Genomic DNA, 27,299 nt, shown 5'->3' on the forward strand with positions numbered 1-27,299 from the left:
ATAGTGTTAGGTAATTATCAATGAACAATAAATAAAACTAAAATAATTATCGGAATATTCCTATCCGCTTTTCGCGCAGGTAGTAATGCGTAGTCTAGTGGCGGAAGAACAAAAATAGTTTCAATAAATCATCTTTTTGTTTCTCCTTATGCAACGAATACATCAGCGGGGTCGTCTGATTTGATGACTAATGATTGATTCTCTGCACTCAATGATTATTGGCAGAGACGTAAAGTCACGTACAGTGAGATCACAAGCAATATTGTTGCATGATCACTTGCACCACAATTCTTTAGATCACGAAAAACAGTACTGCTGTCACTCTGTTCGTGTTGTGTGTAATGTACTAATGTATTAATAGTACCAACCTAATCATGATACAAAGAAGAAAAAAGATTAAATAGGTTATGTATAAATTATCCAAAATATAAAGGATCGCTAACTTTTTTTTTACCTTACGTCTGATTAGATGTACTTATTTATTTTCAGCAATGGGACAGCCAAACTTGTTTCGCAATTTCGGGGGTAGGTATTACATGTTGTTCAGTACATATGACAGTATGAACACACTATTTATATACGAAAGAATATTGCACCATTTATTAAAGTATATACCCTTCACCACAAATCGTAAACTAAACAACTAAATTATAAACTCATATTCATTACCTAACCCTTGACTCGTTACTTAACACCATCTGAACCGTGATAGTTGAGTAAAAAACGGTCAATTTGCTAAAATTGCAAAACAAACTCACGAGTGAGATAAATCCAAACTAGTTGCATGGAATTTGGTGAGTGCGATAACTGGGGGCAATTACGGCGCCAACGAGGGTGATTAGTGGCGCAACGAGCGCGGGATGCCGCGTTTGACTTATTTGACTTTTCTATAATGTATACGTCCGAGTGCTCGCCCACTGTCCCTGTAAATGTCATATTTAAACGTACATCGCCCCTTCATGAGTTAGGAATGAAAAATCTAATAGAATTGTATTCATAATAAATACTTACGTATATTAGGTAGATACTCTACATTTATTAACACGGCCTTGCTCCACCTTCTCAATGTTCATCAAACTTGTCCGTTTACATGCTCGTACGTCAACTTGCTTGATGTAAACCCGGCTGTTGCGTTGCTCGCTGCTCTTTAAAAACCAAACAGCATCATATTGCAAAAATAATTCCTATTCTAGACGCATTTGTGTCGCATTAAGGTTGTAATTGGAACCGCGGTAGTTTTCTAGTTACCGCACTTTTGATTTAAAGGTACGATAGCTGAATGCGTCTGTTGCTTCACTTGTCAGGGCACCATCGCGGGTCATCGCGCGGGTCGTGCCCTCGCCGCGATGGACGCGCGCCCGATACCAGTCATGTGCGCTATGAAGATAAGCACCTGAAATTTAGTGGTCGGTCGACCATAAAAAGATACTTAGGTTCTTAGTGGTAACTGCACAGCATCTTAATTGCAGTTAAGTAACATAAATCAAATGAGAAATTAAAGAGAAAAGTATAAGTTTAAGCATTTACTTCAAGTCAATTTTGATTTCATACCTTTTCGTTTAGAGGACGGCTATGGAATTCTACACTGTTGTTGTTTTTTTACGACATAGTTTGAATTATTTTAGATTTAATTACTCGTCGTGCACGATACATGCACTTAAATACCAACGTTAGTTCTGAATGACTTGTTTTCCGGTTACTCAATCACTTCCGAAATTATGCATTAAGTATATTATATGATTGAGTAAAAAAAATTGTTTACCTATTATAATTGTTTGAATAATGGTCGTTTGCGAATTCCTTTAAAAACTGTAGATTCGATTAAAATATGATGACGATGGTATGTGACGATTCATTGTCCGTCAACGCAATGAGTTTTGATTAGGTTTTGATTATATAGCTCTAATAAAGCGTCGCAATGCGTATGTGACACTTTTGAAGTCGCAAGTCTGCCATCATTATTAAAAATGTAAAAGAAAATGATGGCGGTTACATTAGGGTACAATAAACATCGTGACATTTAATTTAATTTATTTCATGAATGTAAGAGCATACAAGAAATCCAGGATTATTCCTTTACAATATTATACTTATTAATTAATATTATAATTATTAATGAATATTATAATTGTGAGAACGTTTATTATAAATCCTTAAAGACAAGTAAATAAAGCACCAGTTAATCCTCTTGATTGTCATTCTGATGTTGACAAATATCACCTTAATTGAAGTTGATATGGCTATCATTGATACATCACTCTGATATCCAAGCATGGTAGCTATATACATGGATATAGAGCAATTTAGAGTTACCTCGAACTACATTCTCCCATTTCAAAAATACTGCACTATGGTTTATCTAGAGGGCTCAGCAAATCACGACACTTATATAGGTTTCCAAAAATACCTCTAAGTATGTATAACCAACGTAACTACGAGTGTCTACTCGTAATAGTATACCTACTCGACATCAGTCTCTTATCCCTAAACTTTTTTTCAGGAACTTTTTTGGTTAAATTTTTTAGTCCCTTCTAGGTTCACATTGTATTAACTGATAACAAAATACCTCCTCGTTAACAACTGCAAGTCGTACATCAATAAACATACAGGCACATTGCACATCAAACATATTAGCATAATCACTTACGTGAAATGGAATTTTTGCCTATTATAATGTCATAATAAACTACATTACGTTACATCTCTGCTCTTAGCGTGCTATTGTATGTGTTTAATTCATATTCTGCTGTAATCCCCGCGACCTCGCGGTGACCTTTCGGGATGAGCTGCGCATTCCGATCCGCGAACATTTCCCAAGCTCATCCATTGTTTTGGCATTCCAATTTAAAAAGGAAGTTTTTATGTTTGTGATTCACCTTTTGTTATAAGTTAAGGTGTTATAACAAAATGAACTGATGCTATTATTACAATAATTACGGCATTGTTGCTAGTCATCAGTAGCAGTAGCAATAGTGCTGATAACAAAGGTATTAATGGTATTATCAATATATATTATAAAAGAAAGTGTACAATGTGCGTGCCGCTAAAACTCTGAAATGAGCCCCGATACGATCGAGGAAGTTATATGGTGTGGTAGCCCTCTATCTCCCGTCCATGAAGAAGTTTCCCGTTTTTACCTGAAGCGTGCATTTGAAGATATAAGGGCTGAAAGTTTCGCGCAGACCCAGACCCAGTAGCAGTCATATTGTTATTGAATATTGAACCTTAACTTTATAGACGAAAGTTCAGAATAGATCGTGAAATATATACCTTCAAAAATGTGTACCTGGTGCAATGGTGTGGTGTCTCGGGTCTCGAAGGCTAGACATTTCTAAAACAGTCCAGAATATTCGAGAGCATTCCACAGCATTTCAGAATATTCTGGAATGTTTTCTAATGTTCGAGTACATCCTACATCATTGTGGAACATTCCAGCCCTAGTAGCACGGTCGCATTTTTATCGTTTATCACCATGCCTGTCACGTTCTAACAAGTATGTAAGTGCGAAAGTGACGGGCATAGTGATAGTCGATAAAAATGGAACCGTGCTGAGCCCGCAGAACCCTTTCGAATATTCTGGAATATTCAGGACCATTCGAAGCCTTTTTTTATAGGGTCCGAGTGGAGCTACCTATTGGTAGGGGTATATAAAGCAAGATCCGTCGTGAGGTTCGAATGTTCGAGAATATCCCAGAATATTCTGGAATTTATATCCTTTTTTGTATTTCCATGAAGAAGGTTCCCGTTTTTACCTGAAGGGCGGTGCTTTTGAAGATATAAGGGTGGATAATTTCGCCCTCTAGACATTTCTAGAACAGTCCAGAGCATACGAGAGTATTCGAGAGCATTCCACAACATTTTAGAACATTCTGGAGTGTTGTCGAATGTTCGAGAACATCCCATTATGGACCCATTATAGAATATTCCAGAACACTCTCGAATGTTGTGAACTCTGGAATATTGGGCGCCATTTGATTTTTACAACTACCACACAATCACATGTCTACTCTCTGAGCGAAGCCGGGTACCTCAGCTAGTTGTATATAAATGTACATATTAAAAAAGAGGAATTAGGATCTATTAGATTATATTAGCTAGGTATTGCAGGAATCTAAGATTTAAATTCAAATATTATGAATTTTACTGTGAACATAGTGTAGTGCTGAAAGTAAATACTATGCTAAAAACGTCTCATTGCAAAATTGCATGCACATGCAATTGTGCACGAAGTGGCTATGCACTTTTGCATCTGGTTGTATTATGCACAGTTAGCGCTCGTAATACTGAGGATTTTACACAGAGAAAGCGGAAGGGTGTTCCACCCCGTGCACCTAAGGGCCACCCCACATCTAGCGTCTTTCGAGCGTCGGCGTCTGGTCAGCGCTATGGAAAATGACGTCGCTGCGCAGTTGCGTCGACGTTGCGTCGACGTTGCGTCGAGCAGCGGCCATAGAGTTGTAGACGCCGACGCTCGAAAGACGCTAGATGTGGGGTGGCCCTAATGCGAGGGCGGGGCGTCTGGGCAAGCGGGGCGCCCTGCAGCGACTCCACAAACGTCCTGCGTGAACTGTATGGTTGATTTAATTACTAGCTGCCTTGGCCTAAACCAACACAGAAGCATTTTCAGCTTCATTTCAGACAGTGCAGTGAACGTGTTCCCACACTGGATAAATAATTACTGCTCGTAATTATAAAAACCATTAATCATCACTCGCGTACAACGCGTCATTCCATCAGGCGCTGCTCGAAGCGGGCTACGGAATATCCAGCAGAGGATTGACTTTCAGTATTACAGTAGGTATACTTTGTAAATAAAGTTTGTTAAAGGACTGTCTCATTTCAAACATAGACAGAGATAATCATACTATCTTTGTCTTACTTTAGCACCCAAAAGAAAAGGATGAGTATAGTTATTTTGGTTCTTATTTACTGACAAATTGGTTTGACCAAATAGTGTCCAAACTACTTATTTGCCAATACAATTTTCTAAAAAACTTTTACCTTATAACAACAGGCGTATTCTGATTTTAATAACGCTATGAATTAGACCAGATCCATATCTAATCAAGATCTAATTCATAACCTGTTATTAAAATCAGAATACGCCTGTAAGTCGAGTTATTTTGATAAAATTTTCAGGCTGGCTATACATTATTTATCTATGATATATACTAATAATAATTAGACAAACCATACAATCATCGCCTGCGCTGCACTGCACACAACGGATCGCTGTATCCGCCGAGTCCAAGGCCGGCTCTGGGATATCTAGCAGAGCAGACATCTTTGATTAGTCGTATCTCTCCCTTTCCGAATTTCCGATGCGATAGTTTGCTATCTACTTTTCGATTCACCACTAGCTATCCTGGCAGTTTTCTTATTTAGACTGGCTATTTATGCTAAAAAATATTAGGTAATGTGAAATTTCTACAGTTCAGAGAGCCACTAGGTTATAAGACTTATAAGATATAAGTAGAATAAAGAATCTAAATCCCAAAATATATAATATATGCGCTGGATAGTGCGTAGCTAGCTTTATAGGAGGTCCGTTGAAGCAAGGTCCGAACTACATTAGTTTAAACAGATCCGTGTCCGAAGGATGCGCTCAAATTATTACTATTAACCATTTAGCTGCAATCACTCAAACTAATTTGTCCGAAAACAAAGCACGCCACGAACGAGGTTAAGAGATGAGTTATTGTAAGTGGAGGCTATATCTGATCTATAGAGAATAAACGTCTTTGTATGTTTTTTGTGCAATGGAAGTAGGTAATCATTGAGGGCAGAATCAGAATCAGAATCAGAACATTTATTGATAAAAGCAATATCATTTTACATGTCAGAAATGGGGTTATAAATATAAGGTTTTGCCGTTCACTAATTTAAAATAGAATACAAAAACCTCAGTATAACTGGCATTAAATATCTACCTGAGCATAAAGGTCCTGAAAAATTAAAAGGTTTTTAATAAATTGCTACTTGTTGCCTAGAAAAAAAGTATCATAGTGCCAAGCCTTTCGATTTGATACAATATATTCTCTAAGGCTGGCTGTCGAATTCTTTGATTCATTGACTTGGCCATCCGTATTCAGTTATGCCATTGTTAAGCAAAATACTCGATGTTCGGTGAGTACTTATTGAGTGTTGTTTTATTGCTCAGACCTACCTGTATGTATATTCAGGTTTACGTGGTTTGCATCATATAGAAACGCCTCCACTCTTCCAGTGAATGGCGTAACTCTGGTATTGAGCTAATGATGTGACAGAACTTGTTTTCCTAGATACCAAGCTAAAGTATTATAATCGTTATCAATTTTAAAAGCTAGGCTAGGGGTAAACTTTTAGGAAAAGCCAGCCGCTCTAGGAAGCTCAAATAGCCACAAATGTTGGTCTTGTACAAATGTACACTTTTTGGATGACTCGAAGAGCCGCAATTGGCTTGAGAACCGTGTTTTGTCGAACCCTGAGCTAGGCTAGCTAACTAACTAATGGTTGGCTAACGAGGCCTAAATAACTTTGGATACTCAATTTTTTTCTGGGGTTGTCGCAATTAGTTTGTACCTATCGATCCTTTCATGGATGCTGTTAGTATTTCTTTATTATCATTTAAACCACTATAACTAAGTAACTATTCAAAATTTGAAACTTCATCTCATGATAACATCCTAACTATATTATTAGGTTTCACCAATCTCAGATTATTAATATTTTTTCATTATATTATCCATTTATATACAAAGGTATATAACAGTTAAAATAGGCAGGATACTTGGTTTAAATGTAAATGTGGTGTAAATACGAAGCCGTGCACATTTTGTTCCAATAGAATAAGGTAGGTAAGGTAGACTTTGGTTTCTGAGCCCGCAGAATTAAGTAGCATGTGTATTGTATAGTGGTAAAACCAAACGCTATTGTAAACCCAGGTTATGACACCGAAAGGCATTTAATTTGATTATCTAGCCATTCATTAATTAACAATGCTCTTTGTGCAGCGGCAAAAACGACTTGGGTTTCACTGCAATCATGGCCCACAGCTGCTATTTGTTGCCTCGAAATGAAAATTTGGAGAGGAAAATTTACTAATTCTATAAAGTTTAATTTAGTTTTTTAAATTTTTAAGATTTGCAAATTATTTAATAATTTAAGGCATTACAAATTAAATAGTTAATTTAGTATACAATTGTTAATATTTCATATGTTAAAGACACGTTTAATTTCTCGTAAATTGTAATAAGTACCTAGGTAATCAATCAGTAATTTATTGGTCTAACCTATATTAACTAATGTGAGAAGTGAGAATACACTTTCGCGATAATTATATCAACTACTCCACCCACCCGTAATTAAGCTGTCTAAACATTGAAAACACTTTACCTATACCTAACGCAGTGATTTATTATAATTGAATTTTTCGTAACATGACTTGATTCACCTGTAGGTACGAGATACGAGTATCGGTTTCATACGACTGAGTAAATATTAAGTAACGAAAGATTATCTACTTGACCTTTACATTTCATTAAGTAGACATTGAATAAGAAATATTTTTACATCTCTGGCTAATGTTATTGCAAGTTTGATAAACGCCCCCCTTCTTATTACCTACTCGTACCTATAATCCTATTGGAATATAGGTACTTAGGCATTGTTAAATAAATGAGTAAGTATACTAGACTTTTATATTTCCACTGTCTTTAGGCTTTTTAGTTAAAGATCGGCTAGGCCACGATACAGGCACAAGCGATTAAAGCTATATTTACTCGTACCTATTTTACACGTAAGGACGATGCTACTAATCAACCTGTCAAAATGCCAATGATTAGAAGCCGGTTAACTGTTTAGAATAACTTTAGAGCCCGGTGGCATTGTTTATTATATACTCATACAGCTCGGGGCTGTTAGTCAGATACCTCCACTAAGCTTATCGCCTTAAGTAAACCAGCTTAAATCGGACTTCCTATAGGAATAGATATTAGAAATCCCCGAGTCAAGTTATAAAAGTTCGAGTGCATAATGTCTGATGAATAGATGTGCGGTGCAGTGCGTGACGAGAGATGACGAGATGACCCACTTCGGCTCCCATTCTAATGGCAAACATGAGATTCCGAACTTATTGAGATCTTCGTGGCCATTGATTCGTTAAACGCATGTCGTGTATGGGCTGTATGGCAGAAGTTAAGTAGTTATTTAAACTCGGAGTATAAAATAATGTAGGTATCTATCTAACGACGGAAATGGGACATACAAATACTTATACCTACCTACACAACAATAAAAATGTTTAAAATGTTATTCCTGTAGACAACATCAATAGTTGTTACCAGGTGTACCGTGCGTAAATGCATTCCCACTCCGTAAAAACAAAAGGTGTACCAGTTAATAAAAAAGGATTGATCTAAAACTTGTCTCTAAACTTGATCTTGTTACTAAAACAAATTATAACAAAAGGCATGAAACCTTGAAATCTCATTTTGTTTATGTTGTTGGCCACACATTGTATTCCTTGACCGGAACAAAACTGCGTAATTTGCTTCTTAAAGTTGACCCGTGCTGAATCGAATAACACACAGAAGACAATGTGTGTGGCCGTGAACCAAATGCTCTTCACGGTTCATGGTTCGAAGTACTGAGGCGGCTGAGTACATATTTATATAAAGTAGTCCATCTTCAAACTAGAGTGCACACGAACGCAGTCTTTCTACTCAGCTTAGACTAACCTGAAGACGTTTTCAAGGTGACAGTCGTTTATAGTAAACCACCAATCGAAAAGTAAGTAGAATGACAGGTGCTACAAAATAATTTGATAATTTTCATACATGATTTACATTTCGATTTCACCTTTGCTACGTCCCCTGGATTAGTAAGGTGTAAGGGACGAGACGTGGTTTATTTGAACTTAAAACGAGAATTCCTAAAGAGAGAATTTAGGGTTCTTGCTAAATTGGAAATTGTATAGCGAAAGTATTGCACAACCAATTTAGCTAATAGGACCCTAAATGGCGCAACAATCGCGGAGTGTGATTGTACATAGTTTACTGTTGTCTTTACACTCTGCCGAGACGCTCCAGCGAGCGGACAAACTGAAGCAACCTGCTGGGGCATCTCTGATGATCTATTGTTATTTTTTCATTAAGTACAAAGTGTCGAAACTTATCGACTGTCTGTTTGTATCTTGCGCGTGTGTCGAAAGTGCAGTGTGATTCTAAGCAATGAAACCTCTTAAAATATTGATGGGTTGTTGTGAATTACAATAAGTGCCTAAACTCGTACCTACTTTAGTTACTAGATTCTAATGATTCTAAACAATTACTCCTGCATACGAAAAAAATACATTTATATTGAACTTATAATTTCGATATATGTACTAAATAGATGTTAGGTAATATACAAAATAGTTCGACCGCTTAGCATTGCGAATGCCAGTCATGCATACCTACATACACATTTCATTGGTTTACCACATTTAAACTTTTAAAGACAGTCAGTTTCATTTGTATCTTACCACATGTGACATGCCATGTTGAGCCTACACCAAAAGTATTTTAAATATTTAGATAATTTTATCCAAAGATTAAAATCCCTCATAAACACACAAAGATTTCAAAATTATAATCAAGATTTAACTAGGCACACATAATCATTGTCGTCTAAGATTTTCCCAGAACATGCATTGTTGCTGTGAATATGTGCTGCACTTGTGAAAAAAACTCATTTACTGTTTTGCAACGTGAGTGTCACTTCACTACGCGATGCCTATATCCTATAATTTCTAATATCTAATAGCTTTGCTCGGAAAACATATAAAAACTCAAAAATGCGCGTTTTCCCAGAGATAAGACCTAGCTAGATCGATTTTTCACCCCCAAAAACCCCCATCTAACAAATTTCATCGAAAACGTTAGAGCCGTTTCCGAGATCCCCGAAATATATATATATATATATATAAATATATAAATACAAGAATTGCTCGTTTAAAGGTATAAGATGCAAGAATTGCTCGTTTAAAGGTATTAGATAGATAGATAATATGTGCGTCAAGCAAATCTTGTCAGTAGCAATGTACTGCAAATTAAAGTAGGGTAACACCATGTAACACTCAAAGAGCAGAATTGCGCTAAGAAAAGCAGCAATGTACATCGAACCATAACGTGTTTATTTTTCCGCCCTTCATACGTCAGTTCGAGTGAATTATCATAACCTCAAATTTTAGTAATGTTTACTGTCAACGAGTATGATTGTACATTGTAGGCACCTTAGCTTTGCTTGAGGTCATCCATAATCTTGATATTTAATGGTGACAGCAGAATTTTCTCTTGAAATAGAAACGATTCAGAATGTAAACAATACGATGATGGCTGTCATTCACGATCCACATTCCACAGATAACACACAGATGACACGCGATTTTGGAATTATTCGAACACAGTGTTGCTAACCCGCGATTTTTCAAATTTGCCGCCTTTTACTACTGACAAGATTTGGTTGATCCAGTATAGATTAGATAGATACATATGAGGACAGCTAACCACAAGACTGATATTAATCATTAGGTAGGTACTTTGGTAATGGTACTAATGGTGTTAAAACTGAATCACCTCATATGGCGGTCAATCTTCATGATGCTTGCGGTTGAAACTTACAAACCAACATTTATTTTAAGATAAATAATGGTAATGTGCAACGTTTGTAAATAAAAAGCGGCCAAGTGCGAGTCGGACTCGCCCATGAAGGGTTCCGTATTCAGGGGATTTATGACGTATTTAAAAAAAACTACTTACTAGATCTCGTTCAAACCAATTTTCGGTGGAAGTTTGCATGGTAATGTACATCATATATTTTTTTTTGTTTTATCATTCTCTTATTTTAGAAGTTACAGGGGGGGGGGACACACATTTTACCACTTTGGAAGTGTCTCTCGCGCAAACTATTCAGTTTAGAAAAAAATGATATTAGAAACCTCAATATCATTTTTAAAGACCTATCCATAGATACCCCACACGTATGGGTTTGATGAAAAAATATGTTTGAGTTTCAGTTCACAGTATGGGGAACCCTCAAAATTTATTGTTTTGTTTCTATTTTTGTGTAAAAATCTTAATGCGGTTCACAGAATACATCTACTTACCAAGTTTCAGCAGTATAGTTCTTATAGTTTCAGAAAAAAGTGGCTGTGACATACGGACGGACAGACAGACGGACAGACGGACGGACAGACAGACAGACATGACGAATCTATAAGGGTTCCGTTTTTTGCCATTTGGCTACGGAACCCTAAAATGTGTAATTTTACCACATTTATATTTATAAGCGCTGCCATCAATGACATGATTCTTGTTTCATTGTTCTGATGATTGTGATAGTAGGTATTTGCGCACATCTGTCGAAAAACTACATAAGGTAAACGCGGTCCCAGTACATGACATCTTACAACTGTCATTCTCAATAGAGGTGACAGCGGGGTGTCATCTGTTGGGTATTAGCATGTCGAGCACTAGTACGTTAACCTTAATTTAGCGTTAATTATAGTCAGAATAACAAGTACTTCAATATAAATAGTAGTTTTGTGACACTATTTCACATAGTATACATATTTTTCATGAACCGTCATAACTAACGTTTATGTAAATAAATAAGGAGTCCGTGATTTAGCCGCAACACTATAGAGTTTCAAAATCAAGACGCTTCAAAAGGTGAGCTCTCCCAGGGGTGCCTACCGCGATGCACCCGATAACCGCTGATAACGTGAGCGAAGCGTGGGAATCGGTGCAGTAGTCCGGCGTGCGCGCAAATCGCTCACTCCGTCCATCGTAGCTATATGCGTCAATTTTTGTGGACTTTATCACCCAGGCTCTACGTCTGAGGGCGCTGGAGAGACATGGAGCAGACTGCATTTGCTTGACCTTGCGTGATTACGCGGCCGATTTAATTGGTGGGTTTGATCTCTATTGAGATCGGTTAACGCTGTTAATATGATTTATATATTGAGAGAGAGAGAGAGAGAGAGAGAGAGAGAGAGAGAGAGAGAGAGAGAGAGAGAGAGAGAGAGTGAAAGTCTACCCTGCCCACGCACCATAGCGATCTACCCTCTTTCAGTTTCGCTTGTTATGCACGGTTTCACTGCTACTATCGTCCGCATTCACACTTGGTTTACGATACCTACAGAAAACTTACGTTATCACTTCGGGCATATTTTTCGAAAATGAATCTCGTGACGTGACCCTCTTCGTGAACTTGCATAGCAATAGGTACCAGAGGCTAACCGCGAAAAACGAAAATCCACATCTGCCACTGCAAAAGAGAGGCAGCACTTTTTGGTGTAGGCCCTCTGACATCCGACAACTGAATTGAAACCCATCTTCTGGAAATTCTCATTCAACAAATATATTTATAAAGTCAATGCCGCGTATGTATTAGTTTCTAACTAAACTTAAATGACCACGTTAGCTTGAAATCGATAGGATATACCTAGGTTCCAAGTCTAAGCTACTAAACACATTTAGTAATTTAAATATTTTAATAGTTACCTGAACGTCCTGAACACACCTGTAATAGCCCGATTGCAATCAAAAAGGATATTTACATCCTTATGCTCTACGTGAGTTCATCGCGGAACTAAGGTCGAGGTTACAGGATAACAATCGCAATTAAAATTCAATGTGTTCCTTATTATAATAGAGAGATGGTTAAAAAGCTGCCGGTTAAAAGGTCGCTCACCTTCACTGGGAAAATGGCTTGCTGTTGACATTCTAAGAGTGAAAAACCTTAAGCAAAGGTAATTTAAGCTAGTACTTAGCCGAGACCGGTCTTTTTAGATTCGGTTGAACTTTATGCAACTAGGTATGTTGTAAAATTCTATCTCACGGCAAATTATGACACATTGCAGCCGCAGATTTAATTTTGTTATTTCCGCTCGGAGGAGGCTTTTCGTAAAAACATAATTACGACGCTTTTGCTACTCAAGTACTATGTTACCTAGGTATTCAGCTTATGCTCTAGTTTGGAAAACTGAATCTTCTGTATAAGCATCTAACTAGTGGCGGGACGCCGACAGCGATCTCACTTTCTTTCCGGGCTCCATTCTTAAAGCTTTCCCACAATTAACGTGCTTTGATTGGTCGAGATAATCATTCCGATTCTAGTATGCATAATCCTGTTAGAGAATATTACGGGAATTGCGTGTAATGTGACGTAAGCTCATTAAGTTGGCAAATGAGGCGTTCTACAGGTGTGATATAGCGAGAATGACACCTTCAGAACTACCGCCCATTGTGCCGTCTGTTTATTGCGGACTTTCCATGTTTTTCCACAATGGACATTAAGAATAACTCACGCTACAACGGTCCGGGCCCGGACCGGGGCGTCCGACACTTCAGTTTTCTATAGATAGAAAGCGTTACGTGATCACCGTCACCTGCCATAGTAAAATAAATGTCGGGCGTCCGGCCCAGCCCCGCCCGGACCAATTCTATAGCCTCAGCCATCCTTATTTAGATCCAACGTGTGTTTAAGAAACACATCTATCTATCGTACAAATTCAGCTAGTCAGAGAGTTCTCTAAAGTACCTAAAGTAGTTGTACCTACTTACCACCGGTGACATTATGGAAAAATAAATAATTAACTTACCTTTTACCGAAGCTTTCGTCATAATTTTTCATATTTTTCTTCCTTCGAGTACCTAACGAAAGATTGTAAATTAAAGTTCGGATATTCGCTTGTGTTCGTTAAAAAACTATTGCACAAGTCAGTTGAGTTTTGCTTAAAACATATATTAAATACCCTTATTTTTTTGTGAATGTAAAATATTTTCAATTAAGTAACTAGCGGCTGATATTCCTACTCCGAGTAATATATGCGATGTTTCGGGTTATTCCCACTAGTTACCACCAAGTTGTTACCAGTGGTAACTACTGGGAATTTTTTTCCCACCTTTTACCACTGGTAACTACTGGGAAAAATAATTCCCAGTAGTTACCACCGAAATTTTGTTAGAGTTAAATACTAATAAAAACAGTATAAAAATAGTATAGTATAAATATAGAGTGATTTAATATACCTATACATAATTATAAATCGATTAGAGGTTTAGTAAACTGCCTTAAAAGTGACCTAACCTATTGAAACAGTTTAACCGGTATTAGTACAAAAACTAAAATATATATAAGTAAGGATAAATTGAATAATCCATTTAGATTATTTTTCAGGTGATTTTATTAGGTAATTCAAAATCACTCTATATTTATATTATACTATTTTTACTATTTTTATTTGTATTTAATAACTCTAAAAAAAAATTGGTAAAAGATGGGAAATAATTCCCAGTAGTTACCACTGGTAACAACTTGGTGGTAATTAGTGGGAATAACTCGATGTTTCCAGTTCGTTTAAGCAGTACCTAGTCGCGGCCCTCTTGCAAATGGTAGACAATTAAAGATTTACTTCAATTACGAACTTAAACAACCGCGTAATGTTTCGACTCCCAACATCCCCGTTGGTTACCGAACAATAACCAATTTGTCAATCGAATAATGTATTGACACACGCAAATGTCCGCCGCTGTAGTTGCCGCAACCCGCTGCTTGTCGATTATTTAACCGAGACAATGTTGATCGCACGCCGGCGCGGCCGCCGAGCTTCTCACGGCTGCCGAAGGTCGTGGATAGCACCGCCATTGCAACACGATTTAAATTATTTGATTTCATAACATTTTTTGTACCCCGAGGCGCTCCTTAACGACTCTAGGAATCATCCAATAATTTTTGGCAAACGTAGAAGCGATCAGATGTGATTATGTTATTAATGTTATTCCAATTGAGTTTGAACTACTGGGTATTCTTAGGTACAATTTAGCATCGTAACTATTGCTGGCGGCATGTAATAAATCCACTTATACCGTTTAATATAGGTAACTGACTACGTATATTTTTAGTGCTTAAATAAAACTAGTAGGTATATTAGGGTGCCTGCAGCCAGTTCTGTAAGTATCTTACAGCAGACTTGTAGATCTGTAACTAAAGTAAACAAATATTGTAATAATAGTGAACATAAATCGGGAGGCTATCTTCCAGTTACTTGCTGTGTGATTTGTTTTGTGAAAAGTACCTAGTCTAATTAGATACCTAATTATTATTTTTATTTATTTTTTAAACTTTCTTGATAATTAACAAAAGCTTTTTATACGAGTCCGTTACTGTCCAGTAACTAAGTATGTAGAATAATATAGCATTAAATAAAAGTTCGTCGCAGCAGTCCCTAGACCCGATCGTGACGGCAATATGAGACAGTCGCGAGTCGTGGGTGTCGCGCGCGTGACGATGCGCTGCGGGGCCCACGATCGGAGATGGGACGGGAGACGGAGCGCCGTGCAGATGCTGATTCGAGCCCGTTCCACATGTGTCAAAGCATGTGCCAATGAAGAAATTACGTAAATAATATTCTAATTAGCACTGTGGCAAGACAATCCATAGGAGCCTTCATAAGTTAAGTATTATGGTATAGCTGTACAGCCTGTCTTTAAAATTGGCGAGAGGTTTATACTGTTTAATAATCATTTTAATTTTTATTGTATAAAAGCTCACTTTTACTATACATATGTACATCCCCCCACTCAAAGCGGGTCATTTTGCATATACTTATACCCACTTCACAACATACACTGTCCTAACTCATAAAATAGGGTACCTAGTATACCTACTATACTCTGAGTCAGTTAGGCTCGAAGCGATTCCATCACTCGCCTCGACGCCCCGCGAGCCCCGCCTCACTAAATGTTCTCATCAACTGCCTCTAACAATCCCACATTAACTTAATATTTAACCATTGCCACGGAGGTCGAGCACGCACGATTGTATTTGCGCTGTATCTAATAAGATGCCTACACCTTATTTTTATTACCATCATACAGGTAATATTTTAGATATTGTTTTCATAAAAAATACAATTGATGACTTTCGTGATATGCTTCAGTAACAGAGTGTGACTGTCACGGTCGTCAAAGTGAATTGCTATCTGGATCCGGAGGACTGCGCAGTTAGTCAGTTGAGTCAGTTCATTAGTTTTCGCGAGAGCGACTTCATCATACCATCCACCCAAAGCAGACCCATTTAAGAGCTGTTAACGGCTCTATTATTTTATAACTACGAGGATAGCTACTCGCAGATGTTACTTTACCTCTTTGGGGTCATCCATTAATTACGTCACACGTTTAGGGGGCGGGAGGGGGTCAATAAAATGTGACATGTTGTGACATGGGGGAGGGGGGAGCCACAAACATTGTGATGTCACTTTAACTTCATCAGTAACCGAAAATTAATTTATATTTTTTTATTCGCTGTAATTTGATAATGAGATTTTGGATGTAACTTTCGTTGTGTTATAAAATTACTAATATTTGTATATCAAACATATTTTTTTATAATTTTATGTTAGTTTTAATAAAATTGTAAATTTAATTTAATTTAATGTTATTTATGATTGTTTAATTGTAATTTCAATTTAATTTTAATTCTATTTAATTTAATTTAAATTTTATTTAATTTTATTTTAATTTTATTTAATTTAAAAATATGGACTATTAATTGTCTGAAATAAATTTATTTTATTTTATTTTATTTATTTATTTATAAAAAAATAATGCCGAGTTAATATTGTCGATTTTGTTGAAAAAAAAAATTGCCTAAAATGTGACGTCACACCACCAGGGGGGGGAGGGGTTTGCAAAATGTGACCAAGTGTGACAAGGAGGGGGGGAGGGGCATGTAAAAAACCTAGAAATTCGTGTGACGTAATTAATGGTTGATCCCTTCTATCTAAGCGCTATCCTTAAAGATCTTAAGGGAGCCTAGGGTCAATGACAGCCTAACCCAAAGATTTGGCGCTGTCACTTGGTTATTCGAACCGGCAGTTATCCCATTTGAAAATAGGTTTTTTGAGATTAGTCTGGTTTTCCCTGATTTCTTCCAACAGACGTAAATGTCCAATGATATTTTGTACGAAAGTTTCAAGAAACTTAATTAATTAGGTACGACCTGGGGTTCGACCCCATGACCTCTAGATTGGAACGTGAACTTTGATGTAATATAAAATTATTTCTAAATGTTTATATTTATTATCTATACCTCACATCACGCTTATTATCACATTCATTAAGAGTTGTCTGTGATTAGCATCTCTTGCACAAACAGGCATGTCAGTATAAGTTATGCCCGCGTAATATATTAAGCAGTGAGATTCTCGATTGCCCAACACTAGTAATGAGTATATGATGCCGAGTGCTGACACTCGCAGCAAAATATGTTAGGTGCATGCATCTTGAGAAATGCATTCAATAGGCTTTAATTATATTTCAATATATTTAAGACGCCGCTATAATCCTATAATTTATTTATTTATTTATTTATTTATTTATTTATTTATTTAAACCTTTGGGAAACAAACAGGCAAAAACAACACACATAGTAAATCAGATAACACATTCACAAGCCACACAGTTTCCACTAATGAATAATAACAGTTATGCTGCTCAGAAGCTAACATTAATACAATTTAAACTTAAACCTATTTTAACATTAATAGAATTTACAACATGCAAAACTCAAATACCTAACTTGAATTGTTGAAAAAACACACATAACAACAACATGTAAACGTTGGCAAGTATGATGTAATATAATTACTAATGGATATTATTTTTATTATTAACTGTACTTTTTATTGCAGAAACAAACTGTTGTAATGATAAATGAAATATATCTATATCAGCAAATTTTTCATTATAAGTTCTACACGCTCTAGCTAAGAAACTATTTCTTGCATACGTAGTGCGCCCAAAGTCAATTGCAAAAAGGTTTGTGGAGCGAGTTCGCCGATTAGGACATCGAATCGAAATCTTAGATAAAAGATTAGGTGAATCAATAAGGCCATGTAAGATTTTGAACAAAAATATCTGATCTCGAATTTCTCTACGTGTTTGAAGAGACTCTAAATTGTTAGTGCTAAAAGATTTAAATTTATATTTCATTGTTCTAATAAATTTGTTTTGAATTTTTTCAATTGTATGAATGTGAACATTAAAATGAGGATTCCAGACTGTAGTCGCGTATTCTAAGTTTGACCTAACAAATGCGTTAAATAGAAGTTGCAGAGTCTTAGGGTTTGTAAAATCCTTGCTTTGGCGGAAAATGAATCCCATCATTCTGTATGCTTTCGTAGAAATTTTGTCAATATGTGAAATAAATTGTAGTTCACTATCGAGATTTATACCCAGATCCTTCACTTCAGACACAACCCTTAAAATTTTGTTGTTTAAAGAATAATTATACTCTATCTTATTGCGTTTTCTTGTAAACGTAATAGCACAGCATTTCTCGACATTCAAGTACAGTTCATTTACAGAACAATATAAAGTTAGTCTATCAAGATCAGCTTGAAGTTTCGTGCAATCATCTCTATTCTTTATAATAGTATATATTTTAGTATCGTCGGCATATAATAATAAATCAGAAAATTTGAAACAATCAACAACGTCATTAATGTAAATATTGAATAATAATGGACCCAAATGGGATCCCTGAGGTACGCCTGAAGATACGGGAACAAAGCTAGAAGTGTACCCCTTTATAGCAACTGCTTGTGTTCTGTCGCGCAGGTAGGAAGTAAGCCATCTCAAAAGATTACCGTGAATTCCAAAAGTTTGTAATTTTTGAATAAGCAGAGAATGAGAAATTTTATCGAATGCTTTGGAGTAGTCGGTATAAATAACATCTACCTGATAGCCCTTATCCATTGCATTCGTCGCATAATCAATCAACTGACATAAATTGGACTCAGTGGAGCGTCTATTGATAAATCCATGTTGCTGATTTACCAATTTCGGTCGAACTGCATAAAACAATGAGTCGTAGATAATTTTTTCGAACATTTTAGGGATAACCGACAACTTAGAGATACCCCGATAGTTTTTTATATCATGTTTATTGCCACTTTTATGGATTGGAACTACGATCGATCTCTTCCAACAACATGGCAATGTCCCAGTCCTTAAAGAAAGATTGAATAGTAGGCATATGGGAAAAGCTAACCTCGCCCGACAGTTCTTTAAAAATATGGGATGTATTCCATCTGGTCCACAGCCTTTAGAAGTCACCAATCCTTTAAGGTAGCTTTCAACTAGAGAGGTAGTGATATTAACATTATTTATTAGGCAATTCGAAAACACAGTGTTATTTAATGCAATTGAAGTAGATTGGCAAGGTGCTTGAGAGTTAACACTATTCACGAAAACTGACTGAAAATAGGTATTAAATAAATCAGCGACTTCTTTGCCGCTATTACCAACACTGTTGTCCAAGAAAAGTGTGTTGGGTATCCCGTTTACGCTCATCTTAGACTTTAAAAATGACCAAAAAGATTTTGAGTTATAACGAATGTTGTTTTCAGATCGTGAGATGAATAATTTGTAGCATGAATTTTCCATGGATTTAATCTTTGCCCTTAATTTTGAAAATGCTATGTAATCCGCGATTCGTCCATAAATTTTCCATTTTTTATGGGTCTTTATTTTATTCCTAATCATTTTTATTAATGGTCGGGAGTACCATACGGGAAATTTGTCATGGCTAGAATTTATTATTTTAGTGGGGATCAGGTCATCTATAATTCGGTTTAGAATATCATAGAAAGTGTCAACAGCTTTTTCTATGCTATCTTGTGGAAGACAACGTTCCCAGTCCACTTTATCCAATTCAGCGTTTACAATGTCGTAGTCAGCTGCATAGAAACGCCGTACTATACGACGCGCTGGTTTTAAGTAATTATCACTCGACCCTATACAAGTCTTTACACAAAAGACCGGGTGATGATAGTCTATAGGAACCAAGGCTTCAACGTTTGATACACTACAGTCAATATTTGACAAAACTAAATCTAATTGTCTACCATTTTGATTGGGAATGTCGTTGAATTGATACCAGTCGGTAAAACACATAAACGCAGACAACTGAGTCGTTAAAATATCACAATTTGGAATCTCCAACTTGAACTTTTTTTGGCTAGGTACATTAGGTATCCAGGAGGCTCCCGGAATGTTAAAATCACCTAACACTACGAAATAATCGTTAGGAAAGTCAGTGTAAATATTAGATAAAAATTCAAAAAATGATGATTGGGACTCTATCTGGAACTTACTTTGTGGAAAATAACAAGTTAATAACCTTATTTTCTTACCAGTAGGTCCTTGAGCGATAGGTACATCAATCCAGGTGACGTCAGCGTCAAGTAAATCGACGAATGGGTGAAGATCGCGTTTTTCAGCTCTGAACTTACGATGCACGGCTATAAGCGTACCTCCTCCCCGCGTCATACCTACTCGCTCATAATCACGGTCAGTACGGTAAACCGAGTATCGAGAATCGAAAAGTTCAGAATCAAATATTCCAGGCAGGAGCCAGGTTTCCGTAATACAAACAAAGTCGTAGTTAAATCTTAATACGTTACGAAGAAATTCAATTGTTTTTGACCTTAAGCCCCGTGCATTTTGGTAATATATACTAATATTACCGTCCATTATTTAACGATAAAATTAATATTTAATTCAATATTTCTGTATTTGGATCTTAGAACAAAAATCATTTCAATAGCAAGCCAAGCTCCAGCAATAATAAGCAATAGTATGCAAGAAATAATGTAAGATAAATCGAAAATAAATATTCCATGAACTAATTTATAGCAAGAAATACAGCCAAGATATAATTTGTTTCTGCAAATATTAATATCACTTATACACAATTTAAGTAATAAAATATAGAGGTAAAGGTTTTTGATACACAAATGCAAAGCTAAAGTTGTAACGCCTATGTAATTTTGTTTAAAGCCTCTTCCGACCCAATATACAAAACCGGGGACTTTTCATCGCGCCGAACCATGACTGTGCAATTGCGAACCCAACAAAATTGATATTTTTTCTGTTTGGCTCGTTGTTTCGCCTCTTTGAGTAGATATTTATTGTAAGTCGAGAGATGGTCATTCACGTAAATTCGATTAAGGCTGGTATTGTATCCTAAGTCGGAAGCTTTTAAATTTCTTAATTTACGGAGTGACGCCATGAAGTCGTCTTTCTTATAGCGCGCTTGCATCTTAACAATAATGGGTTTCGGTATGGCGCCGTCCGAGTCGTTCCTCACAGCAACACGCGTAACAAAGTCTACGTCGGTGTTCGTATTCAGCGAGTATCCACTTAGGTCCGCTAACGACTTCAGAATGGTGAACAGGTTTTCTCCCTTTGTTTCCGGCACGCCATTGATTTGTATGTTAGATCGCCTAACCCACTGTTCATTTCTTCGGGAGTCGTTTATAACATCGCCGATTGCCTTTTTTACGTCGTCCAATTCTGCTTTGCACTCTTCCAGTGCGCTAACCCGAGACTCAATCGTGCTCATTCTGCCGGCTAAGTCAGTCAATTTGGAGTCGATACTGCTCCTCATCTCGGCAATATCACACTTAACTTGGGACAAATCCGATTGTATTGCTTGAATCGCCGAGAATTGAGTCTGTAACGCCGACACTTTCGTCAAAATATCGTGTAATAACGCTTCAGGACCAGATGTTAAAAGTGAACTGCTATTTCCAGATATATTTCTAATATTTTCATGATAGGAATTCGGCGGCGTCACTAACAAATTGCCATTGTCTGTTCTAACTACGAGGGGGGGCCTGTCTGCAGCGTGTGAATCATCCAACGACATGACAGAGTCGTCAAAAGCAGCACGCTGAACGGGGGTGTTGTCATTCCTCCGTCGCCGCGTGTTGACCGATGAACAAAACGAACATAACCACGCTTGTCTCACGTTTAAAGCTTGCTCCAAAGTTAAGTCTAAGCAAGACAAATGGTAAAGTCCACTGCATGCCGTACATTGTAAATAGTCATTATTATTGATCTGAAGATCACAGGATTGACACGACGACATTTTGTAAATATGACTTCTATTTGCTTGTCACTAAGGTTCAATATCACAGCGCGTCACTCAAACCGATAACGACGTTGAACTTGTATCGTAATTTCGCGCCGGCTCGCTCAAGCTCTCGTAGCGCAGCGGTAAAGTCGCCGACACGGACGCAGGGGGCCGGGAGATCAAATCCGCGCAAAGATACAAAAAGCTGAATTAGGTAACACCGCACTCCGGCACCAAACTTCGTTCACAGTCGACTACGTCACTCGATTCACTCGCACTTTAGAGCAGGAGGTCCGACACTTATCAATATGGCCGACAGGCCAAGTTCAACTTCTCCCAAGCAAGACAAGGAGGTACCGAGAAATGAGAACTTCTAGACTGCATCGAGAAATGTAAATAAATTTAAATTTAAAAATGCACAACAACTCAACAAACACACGTCCACTCTGAGCAACGGTGCGACGCAAAAAAAAAAAAAAAAATACATACTAAGATGTATTGATACAACCACAATCAATGCCGTTATAGAGACGATTTATTGAATTCGACCGATGAAAAGATTCCGATATTATAAATAGATAATTAATTACTTTGAAGTTAACACAAAGTAGACGCCGACGAATATTAGGTATATATAATTGACCGTTAGTTTCATAATTCTCAGTAAAATAGACATTACAATAACACAGCCCTATTTTAATTTAAAGAATTTACTAGTGTAAAATGAATATGTAAATTTTATAAGTAATTTGCTACTGACCTCAACCCAGCACATTAGGTTGGATATCATACAAGGAACCACAAAATAACATAATTATGCAATTTAATCTCCACTAAGATTATGCACCTTGGGTTATAATTATTTCCTTCCTTTCTCAATTTCCTTTATGGTATTGTTGCATGCATATGAACTCATCAAGATTCAAGTTACCTAACCTTAAGACATCAGTTTCAATATTCAATGTTAGACCGGCCTACCCTTTTCCAACTTATCTCACCTACTACGTATATCTCTTTCATTGAAATTATTATCTTAACAATCTTAACATGCCTGGCAATCACAGCCCGCGCTCATAAAATAATTATGGTTACGTAAAAAATAACATGGAGTAAACATCCGAGAGAACGGAAGAATAATTTACCTCTTATTCTCTTTTCTTATTTATCTCTTTTTCGAGTATTTGTTAAAAACAACTTGGAGGTCGGGAACAGTCGGATGAGCGTTGATAACAGTATCCGTATTGCTCGGCTGACCCGAGGGCCGCAGGCGCGCTTTCACCCGCGGTATATCACGACCCCTGTACTTCCTCATGCACTGGTGCATCTCACTTGGACGAAGAACTAATCTAACCTAGGAAAGAGACGACATCTGCAAACCACCAAAAATTAGCCTAAAATTATTAATTATTTATGTTTGAATAGGTGGTTAAAGTGGTAGTAATTTCCTATAGGTACTTAGTAAATTGTTTCCGGAAAATTTTACCTTACAATTTCTTCAGTCAATTTGTATTAACTCTAAAGCTTTCAGATTTTAATAATCTATTACTGATTGAATATTATTTTGAATGCATTTTGCATCCGGTTATTTATTGGTGCTAGTGCGATTCAATACAATACAAGTACATAGTACCTAATATCATATCCATAACAGATTTTTGAACTTCAATGCCATTCCAAGACGTTTGTAACAGTAACAGTGGTAGGTATATTTAGAATACGGTTTCTGGTGGTGGAATAAAACGGTGAATTAATTTCTAATATTGCATTTTATCACTCCCCAGACTTAGCAGCGCCTAAATGAAATATTCGTTCAGTAAAAAGAGATGTCAACGGGCTTGCTCTCACACCAGGCAATGTTTTTGGCATACCCTATGACCCTTTGCTGGTATTTGAATGATAATTTCACAACGGCACGAGGCATGCTGATGCGCTAAAAGGCACTACTCGCTGAACTTTCTACGGGAATGTCGCCGCTTGCGTCAATGCGCCATTTTACGGAAGTAGGTACCTATTCGATGTCATTTGAGTACAGTTGGAAATATGTACTCAATTTGTGAAACTTTGCGTTTTTTACGGAACATAATAAACCTGTTTATTATTTACTTTTTGACCCAAGGGCCCCATTAATTCGAGCGTGACAAAACCTGGCATTTATGGCTGATGTCGCTGTCCCTGTACTGCCCATCTCGATATTGTTTTGTAAATATTTTTTTTTATATCTTAATTACGGTCAATTTGCTCTATTCTCTGAATTATGGGCCCATTTTATCCTCGCTTTTGCCACTCATGTATAGGAACCATAATTGTGTGTGTGTGTGTGTGTGTGTGTGTGTGTGTGTGTGTTTATGGTAACGTTCGAAACCAAGGTACCTAATATCAAAATAGTTATCACATAAAATAGTTAGGTATAGGTACTATAGGGTTTTGCATTTGTTTGTTTTGAGGTGAACGGTGCGATTACGTTGATTTGGTCGGGGGCAGCCAGGCCGACCTGACGACCCACCGTGAGGTCACTCTCACTGCAGTTGCATCTTGCATGCACAATGAACTTAGTAATAATTGTGACCATTAAGGTTTCATTTTGAGCTGTAGAGCTATACGTACATGGCTATATATCTTTCCATACTTATAAGTAAATATGTAAATATTATAAATTAATATTAAAGGACAATCTTACACAAATCGCCCTAACCCCACGGTAAGCTCAATAAAGCTTGTGTTGTGGGTACTAGGCGACGATATATATAGTTATAATAAATAAATATGTACTGAAAAACATATTAAACATCCATAACTCAGGTTAGGCTACTCATAATAATATTATGGAATGTGACCTAAAAAACAATACTAGTTCGAGAAAACTAATACTTAGGTATGAATGAATGCAGTATTTGTGTAATAAAATTTATATTAAATACAAATTAGTACCTTAGTTACTCCATAGGGAGTTAATAAACAGATATCTGCAGGTATCTAAATACAGCCAAAGAATGGAGGTAACTGTTTATAAGTAATTAAAACAAATACAGAAGGTTACTATTTATTGTACAGTACCTAATACAATATGGGGTTGCGTTTAATGTGTAGGTACAACTTTACGAACATGAATACCTACCTAACGTTTTCATCGCATTTCATTTCATTTCAATGCGTTTGCGTCATCATCTTGAATTGAAATTCATTATGGACTCTATTCAATTCCATTCTGGTATTGAGCGCCAGCTTGAGTATGTTAGTATGAGAAAATATCGTTATTATTGATTGAAGCAAACCATTTGCAAATCACGAGAAAACTTAATTCAAACAATCTAACTTGCCATTTGAGGTCAATAGGTGGAAGATAAAGATGGGTATCTTCTCTTCAAATGTCAAATAAGTTCGACGCGAAATTAATGTAGGTAATGCGTTCAATTTAGGCAAATGGCGAAATCATCATAGCTCGTTTGTGTTCCTACCTTCAATTGAGGTCGACATTTTTATTAGGTCTTGCGTCGCATTGATACGCAGGTATTATTAGACATTATGAAAGTTCAAGTAACAAAATGGCAAGGCGTGTGAAGTGACTTTATTAGCACTTTGTTTAATGGCACTACACATGTTACCTGGGGATGGTGACAATATTTTGTTTAGGTTTCTGTCAGTCTTTGATTAGGTACTTATTAACAGTAGGTACCTACTTTCAGTAGACTAGCAAGCGGAATCTGGAACTTGGTGTTTAACCAATATAACTTAATCGAAGTAAAATTATGATTATTTACAACGTTATTAAGAATTAATTCAACGTACTTTTTTCTCTTTGTTACTGTTACTTTGTTAAGTTAAAACAAAACATTTTGATATGTCGAATTATATTCAAAGCTACCTAAGTATCTAATATAGATACTCGCGGCGCAGCTTTTTTAATATATTTTTTAGGATTGGTAGATTAATTTAACCCCTTACGCATGTAATAAAAAATATTTGTTTAAATTTGAATACGAAAGTGTTCAGTTTTGTTAACGTTTGTACGTAACGCTAAATAACAATGCATTTTATTCAACTACTTGTTTGCAACTCAGTCAGATAACTAGACATCCGCCTTAACAATGTACAGTTCTAATTAAGCTATTGTACCTACCTACGGTTGCACGCATCAAATTAGTTTCTTCAGTATTACTTTCACGCCGAATGTGGTAAATAAAACATCGCTCTTTTCACTAAAGAAAGCGGTAAACAAATCTATTGTCAAATCCCGTAGTAAAAAGATATAGAGAACGTTTGTTTTTGACGAGTTTTTGTTTGATTGTTCAGCTGTTCAGTTCCGAAACGTGATAAATGTGGGGTGCCGTTGATACATTGTGTGTGTTTTTCCTCTGGGCTGTGTTCCAGTGACAAGAACACGGGCTGCGTGCGCGTCGCTTCCTTTTCCGTTGCCGTCTGCGTAAGTCTTATTTTATATAATGTTAGTGTATGTCTGTAATATGCGGGCCACGAGGAAAGCAGATAACTTATCATGTTCAAACAATTAATTGTTACGAGCATGTGTGTACGTTTAATTAGACTTATTAACGTAGTTGCAATGGATCGGCTTAGGAATCACGCAGCATAGTTTACTTTTTACTAATCTAAACGTTGAATAACACGTAAACCTGTACATAATAGTGATAATAGGTTATAAATTCAATGGAATTTAAAATAAAGGAAATCTTTATGAAGACTATAAATCGAAATTGACAAGCAATAAAATAGACATACCTACAACGACCGATCCACCCGGGAAGAGTATCCGACTGAGAAGAAGAAGAGACACCGACCAGCAAATAACTATAAATACCTATTACATAGATTACAAATATTTTTGTAACTTGAATAATTATAAGTGTAAAAGTTTTTGCTCCAGTCTGTTTTTACCGTGTTTGTTTTTTTTAAATAATTATTTCCACTTTTCGTACCTTAGAATAATACCTATCTTAGTCTTCGAAGGCCACAAAAATATGTGAAAAGCTCTCGTGGCTCTACAAATAAGATCGTGTCAGATATTTTTGCGGCCTTCGAAGACTACCATATTATTGAAGGTGACTGTACCCGATAAATAAATCGAGAGAATAAGTAATATAACAATAAAACGAACGATATGAGCCACCGCGGCCCAAACATTGAAAAAATTAATATGAACACAATTACTACTCGTAAGTCGTAATTACTATAGTCTGTGCGGAAAGAGAAGATCTGTAGAATGTATGGGGTCCCATACATTTCTTGACTCTTCTCTTTCCGCACAGACTATATTCGCGTAAGCGAAAGGCCCTTCCACCCAATAACCGCTTTAGTAAATCCATATGTTAGCAACAACTTAAACTGTATATGTACTAATA

At 36.6% G+C, this 27,299-nt stretch overlaps 1 protein-coding gene and 1 long non-coding RNA gene across 2 annotated transcripts in view; both read right to left on the reverse strand.

Annotated features, from left to right (window-relative positions):
* Positions 1-11,287, reverse strand: part of LOC134650362 (uncharacterized) — a 265,217-nt gene extending 253,930 nt beyond the window's left edge. The window contains exon 1 of the long non-coding RNA XR_010097040.1: positions 11,208-11,287. This is a non-coding gene — a long non-coding RNA (uncharacterized LOC134650362). The remainder of the gene's footprint in view (positions 1-11,207) is intronic.
* A 6,414-nt stretch (positions 11,288-17,701) lies between these two features.
* On the reverse strand, positions 17,702-22,400 carry LOC134650074 (uncharacterized). Its single transcript, XM_063504900.1, has one exon. It carries the CDS (start codon positions 21,958-21,960, stop codon positions 20,848-20,850), a length of 1,113 nt encoding a protein of 370 aa, XP_063360970.1. The 5' UTR covers positions 21,961-22,400; the 3' UTR covers positions 17,702-20,847.
* Positions 22,401-27,299: the final 4,899 nt, after the last annotated feature.

This window comes from Cydia amplana, chromosome 8 (assembly GCF_948474715.1).
Source record: "Cydia amplana chromosome 8, ilCydAmpl1.1, whole genome shotgun sequence".
In the NCBI taxonomy this organism is placed as follows: Eukaryota; Metazoa; Arthropoda; class Insecta; order Lepidoptera; family Tortricidae; genus Cydia; species Cydia amplana.